The 8,171-nt window shown below is 33.5% G+C and overlaps 1 protein-coding gene across 1 annotated transcript; it reads left to right on the plus strand.

The window, feature by feature from the left end:
* The first annotated feature begins 371 nt into the window (after positions 1-371).
* LOC140962161 (ethylene-responsive transcription factor ERF096-like) lies at positions 372-1,180 on the plus strand. The gene has a single exon (XM_073421041.1). The coding sequence runs from the start codon at positions 382-384 to the stop codon at positions 817-819; it is 438 nt and encodes a 145-aa protein (XP_073277142.1). The 5' UTR covers positions 372-381; the 3' UTR covers positions 820-1,180.
* Positions 1,181-8,171: the final 6,991 nt, after the last annotated feature.

Below are 8,171 nucleotides of genomic sequence, written 5' to 3' on the forward strand. Positions count from 1 at the left end.
GAAATTACTACACATTTATCACTTCGTATTTCCCGGCAATGGATGACGTACGTGACTAAGAACACATGCAAAAGCAAAATGATCAGTCCAAAGCCACCACATTGACCAGCCCATATACATTGCACAAGAATTGTTGGTATGTTGACACGATTTCCTGCCCTTGGATTGTCCACGTGGCTTGTTTTGAATCTGTGTCTCCCAAACCCTAGTTCACCTTTTTGAAATTTCTCAATCAGAATATTATAAAACCCCACCATGTCTTAAATATTTTTCCTTCCATCTTTTTGAACTTTCCAATCGGAAATATTATAAAACCCCACCATGTCCCAATTAATATTAATTTTCCTTCATTGTAAGGACAATATAACAATCATCAACATCATGTCTGGAGAACCTAGTAATTACAAAGGTAAGAGTGATGATCATGATGCCGGGGAGATCAAGTATAGAGGAGTTCGGAAGCGGCCGTGGGGGAAATACGCGGCAGAAATACGTGACTCGAACAAGCAAGGTGCTCGCGTGTGGCTCGGGACTTTCGACACTGCCGAGGAGGCAGCTAGAGCATATGACAGGGCGGCTTATGGTATGAGAGGTCACTTGGCGATTCTTAACTTCCCCGAAGAGTACAACATGCCTGCTAGCTCATCTCACTTTGCTCCAGGCACAGGTCCGGGCTCCGGTTCTGGTTCGTCTTCTATTCATGGAAGGGAAGAAGAAAACGCGAGGCAAGTGTTTGAGTTCGAGTATTATGATGACAAGTTGCTTGAGGATCTTCTTGATTTTGATGAAAAAGAGAAAAAAGGGAAAAAGAAGGATTGAAACATCGACTCGAGTTCGACATTTTGATCGAAATTATACTATGTGTCTAAAATGCAATGTATAATCATCCATGGTGAAATACAATTGATCACAGCCACTTTGCCCTGGAGGCAAGCTATCTGGATCATGGAGGGCCGGTTCGAATAACGTTCTTTTCGTGTTTTCATCATCGTATTCTTCTTCTTTTTCGAGGTATTTTTGTAGAATGTTGTCTAGGATTTTACCTTCTAAGTTATGACAATCATTTTTTCTTGTCACTCCCTTTGTTTTTCACCATACATTTTTCGTGTGGATGAGATGTGTGTTTTTTTCCTTAATGAAATATATATTAGGTATTGGTACGTGAATAAGTAAAGGTTTGCATTGCTTTTTATTTTTAGTTTGTTTTCATTTTTGATCTCATGTTTTCTATTTATTCTTGTTTGCAAAAATTTTGTAGTTGCTGACTAATCTCGTTAATTAATATGCACCAAAATAATGAAAATTGATTGAAACGACACTGGAATTGAAGAAAACAAACTTTCAACATGCTTTAATTTCATAAATCATGACCAAGAATCCAAAATTATGGAAATTACAATAAAATTCCTGAAATCTGTAATGAAAAATACGTAAAATGCTTGGAATTAGGCTAAAAAGATAAATTGTTTGAAGATGAAACTAGAGAATTTGCAAAAAAATTATGTTGTCGAGTTGATTTGTGTGGTTTTACTTCTGCTATTTCTTTCCTTCTTCTACATAGTTTGGGTAGTTTTCCTATTCTTCCATCATTACACGATCTTCCCCTTATCTGCATGCATTTTGATTTATTCAAGTTGTTTTTAAATTCCTGACGATTCCTTAATCTTATATGTTCGCTCAAATACTTCTCTTTGGTTATTGGCCCAGCGGCTCAATATGCCGGCATTTAATGAGCCCAAAGTAGCATCTATTGGGCTCTCTGTTCTGGGATGTAGAATTCAACGGGACAGTCTTTGATAGGTATATTCGTCGTAGAGATTTTCTGAATTTTTTTTTAAATAACAGACTTTTGTGAAGTTGATAGATTTCTACTTACTTTTGCATAATCTCACAGATTTTTAAAGATTTTCACATAATCTTGTAGATTTATTTTGTATGACTTTTATTGACATTTGTAAACTTTTTTATAGAACTTTATAGATTTTGTAATTTATTATCATGATTTTTTAATTTATTTGAACTAAAAATTGAACCTGAATAACTTTTTATTTATTTCAAGTATTTTTCTTTTTCAATATAATATTTTTTACATGTTGATTTTACGAAAGACAATAAATAAATCAGTACTAAATTTATTGCAATTAAACTTCAATTATTCAATTCAACAGGTTTATTTAAATAATAATATTTTTTCAAAAAATAAATAACAATAATTTTCAATATTAATAAATAATCAAACTTAAAATAATTTCATTCATTTTAAATAAATTTTTGTATACAAAATATATAAATTTTGTTTTTGACAATATGTAAAACTAAAAAAATAAACAATACAATTATTTTATCTGAAAATAAATAATAAGTATGTTAAAATATTTGTAATTAGGGTAACTTTATAAAATTTTAATATATTAATTTATTATAGATATTCTTATATATGTGTGTTGATAAACTTTTAAAATTATGTATCTCACACACACACATATATATTAACTAAAATTATCGAGAAAAAATTAAACATCAAATGTTATATAATAATCAATAAAAATTTAGATTTTACTTATTAAAAATAATTATTATTTTAAATTTATAATTCAATAAAATATTATAATTTTTTTATTATTTAGTGTAATAATTTTTTAAAAATTTAAATAAATATAATTTTAAATTTTTTAAGGTTTTGTGAATGGAACTCCAAAAATAAAATGAACAATGTTAATAATTTTCATTTTAAACTATTGTTAGCAATAAAAAAATATGTTTTTAAAAAATACAAATAAAGGAAAAATAAATGGATGAGAAAAGAATGAAAATTTTTGTGTTTGTATTGAGTATGTGAGTTTCTCAATTAAATGTACATCCAAATCTTTAGGTTGAATCAAAGATATTTTTTGACATTTTATTGTTGTACTTTAGACTTTAATTCTTGTATTTAATAGAATTTAATGCAGTCATTAAAAGTCTATGGACATTTTGAATATCTATATACTTTTGTAGAGTTTTTAAAAATCAAGTTTGAATACCGCATGACTTTTTAAAATTCTATAAAAGTTTACATTGAATATCACTAAACTTTAATAGAGTTTATAAAAGTCTAAATTCAATACCTCTAGACTTTATCAGATTTCAAATTACAGAAAGACTTACCCCGCTCTTCTTCCATCACGACCAAAGCTCCTTCCCATTCTTCTTCTAGTGCAAGCCCTATTTCCAACCAATTCTCAAGATCCCAACCACGAATTTCAAACTCTCGTCTCTCAGGATTTCTGACTCCAAAACTCTTCATTTGTCGCCGCTTTCTATCTTCATCTTCGTCTCTCGCTGCTTCCACTATCGAAAATTGTTCACCATTTTTCTATTATACTCTTCTTTATGTTGTTTTCCTTTGAAGAAATGTTATGGCTCGATACTTATCTCCAGCGCTTCTCCCTAGATCGATTATTGCGAGCACCACTCCCTTGCAAATTTTTTCTCCTGACCATCCTTGACTTCACTACCTTCCACATTCACGTCCTCCACCACTAGTCCCAACCTGTCCATAGCTATCTCTGAAGTCTGATCAAATCTTGATTCTTCCTTCCCAACAGGATCGATTACTGCTCCTCGCTTGAGCCCCGGTTGCAAGGCTATCATGGACAATTCAACCCTAGCCCAAGTCGAATCCTTGGCTATACCCATTGCCCATAGGAATTCTTTATCTTATATTTGTATTGGTAATCTTCTTCTTTTTTCTTGAATTTTCCCTTTTTGTAGAATTAATTGCAATGTTACTTGTATTTGTGCGAAAAATTATTAACTGGAATCATCTGTTGCCTTGATTAGATAGGACTTTATCTCCTTCTGCTCTTCGTGATTCACCTTGAGGTTCCTTTCCTTCACAGAAACAAAGTACACATTATTGTATGCATATCTAGTCGTTCTTTGATTCTAGAAACATATTGTCTTTGAGTCTACCTGATGTCATTCCTACAAACACCGAAGAGAATAGGTATGTATTTTTGGGCTCTACATATTATGTGTGAAAGATAAATGGTTGCATGAAAAATAGGCTACCCTCTTTATATTTTCGTTTATTGAATTATACATGCCAAAAACTTGGGTTTTCATACTTTTTAAATCATGTTATTTATGCACCAAGGGGCTGCCAGTTTAGGGCTATTAGGAGGGTCAATTTCCAGACGGTTTAGGGACCCCTAGATGGTTAAGGGCTGGGCGGGAAGGGAAGAAAGGTGAACGAAACCTAGGGCTTTTCTTGGGTTAGGGCTTGGCCAAGGGACGTGCAAGGGCTGCAGGTTTTGAGCATTGGCCGGGCTGCATCCAGGTGACCTAGGAGGGCTGTAGAGTGGTCCTAGATGGGGTAAGGGGGTGGCTAGTGCTGGGGCAAGGGCTATAGGCATGAGGCATGGTCGCGCGAGTCATGGGGTGCACGCGATCTTGGGTCTGCTTGTGCATGGCATGTAGGGCTGGTCCAGTAGGATCCTAAGGTGTTCGGTGTAGGTCTTAGGATGGCTGGTTAGGGGCTTGGTCACGTCGGTTAATGGCTAGGCTTGAAGATACACATGGGTTGTTAAGGCTAGCGTTTCGTTTATAAGGTGCAGAAATTTCAGAAGCTTTTTAGGTTTTCAAAGGGTTTAAAATGGCTTGATTTGGGTTGAAAAAAGACCGGTAAGGTGTTAATAAGTTATGGTTAAAGTTTGGCTAAGTTTCGAGTTGATTCAGGTAAAAACCGGGACTTCGGTTCAAGTTTTAAAACGAATTACAGATTTAGTTAAAGGGCTTAAGTTTACGTCTAAGAAATGTTTATGGGTGAGTTTTAAGCTATTATGGTAAGTTTGGATGGATTCGGGTCGTCGTTTAATGTCCATGGGTAAATTAGGAAAGTTAGGGTTTTAGGAACAAAATAGTCATTTTACACCTGAAAAATGTTAAGAGCCGTAGCAGTGTCCTGAATGCTGTAATGAAGGTTAAAATGTTTATTTTGAAATATTACGGAATTTTATGATGAGAAACGATAAAGCTAAAAGACGTGTTGCATGCTTGGTTTAAAAGAAAAATGATATTTATACATGTATTTTTATAAAGTGATGGAAACGATGAAAATGTTTTGAAGGAAGTGATTTGATTGTGACAGTAAGGAAATGAGGATTCGTGAGGGACGAAGCCTCGGTGGAACCCGTTTACGGGACAAAGCCCCATGGGAACCCAACTACCGAATTTCCATAGGCCAAGGCCCAGTAATGGAAAAGTGATTGTTGGTGTCCCCACCGACTATAGGCCAAGGCACATAAAGCAAAAGTGGTTAATGTTGCCTCACCGCCTAGTGCCATGGTTACAACTGAGATTGATCAATCAATCAAAGGATGAAAGGATGGTCACAATTAATGAACGGAATTCACCCTAAAGGAAATGTATATGTATATGTTTAATGAAAAGGAAAAGAAAAAGTATATGTTTATGATGAAAAGGTTTTAAAGTTATACATGTTAATGTTAAAGCTATTTTATTAAAAGTATTTTTCACTATTGCATGTGGATGTATACGCATTATTTGTTACTATGGTTAATGCTTGCTGAGTCATTTGGCTCACTAAGTGTGAATGATGCATGTAAGGATGGTTGTGTTGATATGGGAAGACTTGATAGTTGAACTGGCTGGACTAATGGTGCACTTAACCCGAGGACCATTGCTAGTTTGTCCGCATTACTATGATTCTACAGTACTTAAATATTTTGGTGACTTTTATGACTTTTGAGTAAATGAGTGGTTTTAGATAGAATTTAAGATGTTTATGCTATTTTTGAAAAATGTTAGTTTAGGTGTGGTTTGATGGTTTACGATTTTACGACTTTTACTGCACTTTTGGATGTTTGAGTAAAATAGTTGGTTGAGTTATTTTAAGTGTTGGAAAAGTATACACTCATGTATATGTGTATTTCGGTCAAAATTTTTAAAGAAAAAAATTCTAGTATATTTTAAAGAAAAATAAGTATGAGACGTTTCATATAATTTTATAAACTAATATGAACCAAGATAAAGGAGATTGTTTGAAACGTCATTGGAAAAAAGAAAGCAAACTCCCAACATGGTTTTATTTTCATAAATCACTAGGAATCCACAATTATGTCTTCAAAGAATTTGCAGAAACTAATTGTATTGCTGAGTTCGAGTTGTGTTTTTTTTTTTTGCTTATGCCGTTGCTTTCCTTCTTCTACATGGTCATGGTGGTTTTCCCACTCTTCCATCATTCCACGATTTTCTCCTTATCTGCACGATTGATCCCTTACGGCTCCTTAATCTTTTATGTTTGTTCAAATACTTCTTCTTGGGCTTGTTCGATTTTGGACCAAATTTATTGCGCTATTTAAATTTATTTTTTAGTGCAAACATTTATCTATCATTTGTTTTCGCAAGTGATTAAATTTCTGTGCAACAGAATTTACACTGCAAAAGCAAATTAATTAGGAATATTTTATGTCAAATCAAATGATTTTTGTCAATAATGGAGTAACATTCTATGTATTAAAAATGTTAATTGTTAGGATTATTATTGAAGGGAAATATATTTTCCTAATAATTTCTTAATTTAATTTATTTCCCTAATTGTCTTTCCTTGTTGATTTGATTGCATATAATATTTTGTCTTTCTAGATAATGAGATGATATGATTTTGAATAATTAAATATGTTTTGACTTTCTAGATAATATGATATTTAATGAGATCTTGCATTTCTAATTAATGAGATAAATATGATAGTTTTTTTATTCTTGATAATGAGATATTATTGTGATTTGGTATCAATATTTAAAAGAGTTTATTTCTAATTAAACTCTTACTTTCCTTGTTGAATAGGTTTCCTTGTGGAGATAAACTCTAGGAGAGATGAAGTCTATAAATAAGAGAGACAAGGACATTGTTGCGTGTGCTTGGGAGTTTTCGTGGGAGAAGAGAAGAGAGAAGAGTTATTTTCGTGGGAGAGTTTTAGTGAGAAGTTTTTCATAGAGATAGTTTTTCGTGGAGGTGATTTTCGTGGGACTTTTTAGTGAGAAGATTTTCGTGGAGATAGTTTTTCGTGGTGGAGAGATTTTCGTGGGAACTTCTTCGATCTATTGATATTTTGTTTTCACTCTTCGTTTGAAAGTTTTCGTGACTGCATATTATGTGCACTTTTGCACGTCGTGGGTTTCAGAGAAAAACATCTTACAAAGACGTTGCTGTTGTGAAGAGTGCAGATACCGTGTGTTGCCTTGAATGTTGCCAACATCTTCAGACAACATCCGTAACGAAGTTGACTGAAGATCGTGTTTCGTTGATTTTGCTTTTGGGCTTACGTTTTTGCTTTCTTGTTTAAGTTTTATTATAGTTGGTTATTTTAGAAAGCATTTGTTTTCTCAAATTATTGAGAAATTGATTTTCGTGGAGATCACTAATGATAGGTTTTTGTCTAAACATTGTGGTTTTCTAGTGATTAATTTTTGCCATAAGGCACCGCACAAGTATTTATACTTGTGCATATTCAATCTCGTCCATCGATTTATTTAAAGTGAGTTTGTGTTATAAAATTTAATTTTCCGCTGCATGAAGATGTTGTCCGAGATGTTGTAACATCTGGCACAACATTTAATTCTGACAAAACACAAATTTACTACTTTTACTCCTAATCTGATATTTTCATTATTTATTGATATCTGTCAGATAAAATAATTCCTTACAAGTGATATCAGATCCTACTCTTGATATACTAAGTGCTGATTCTGGTTTTTTGTTTTGTTTGACAGAAATATTTAAATGGCCACCTCCTTGAGTGCACTGTTGAAAGACAAACGCTGGCTGCAAGTGAACCCGTTGGGTGTTTCCCTAGGTGTTGCCACACCTGGCCGCAACATCTGCGAAAAATCAATTTGTTTAAAATCCACAGCCTCGGGAAACTCAAGTGCGGATGATGATTTGGAAGCTGATGATGAAGAAATCACTCTTGAGAGTGTACAAAAGCTTAATGAGGAGTTGTTTGAATATTGGACCAAAAGAAACAAGTTGAACTCAAGTCTCATGAAGGAAAACACTGATCTAAAAGTTGTGGTTGCCAAACTTGAAGTAATTTTGAGCAAAAAGGACTTAAAACTGGGTAAGACCAAAGAAGAGCTTCAAAAAGCAACTGAAACTTTATCAAAGT

The sequence above is a fragment of the Primulina huaijiensis genome, chromosome 16, assembly GCF_012295235.1.
Source record: "Primulina huaijiensis isolate GDHJ02 chromosome 16, ASM1229523v2, whole genome shotgun sequence".
Taxonomy (NCBI): domain Eukaryota; kingdom Viridiplantae; phylum Streptophyta; class Magnoliopsida; order Lamiales; family Gesneriaceae; genus Primulina; species Primulina huaijiensis.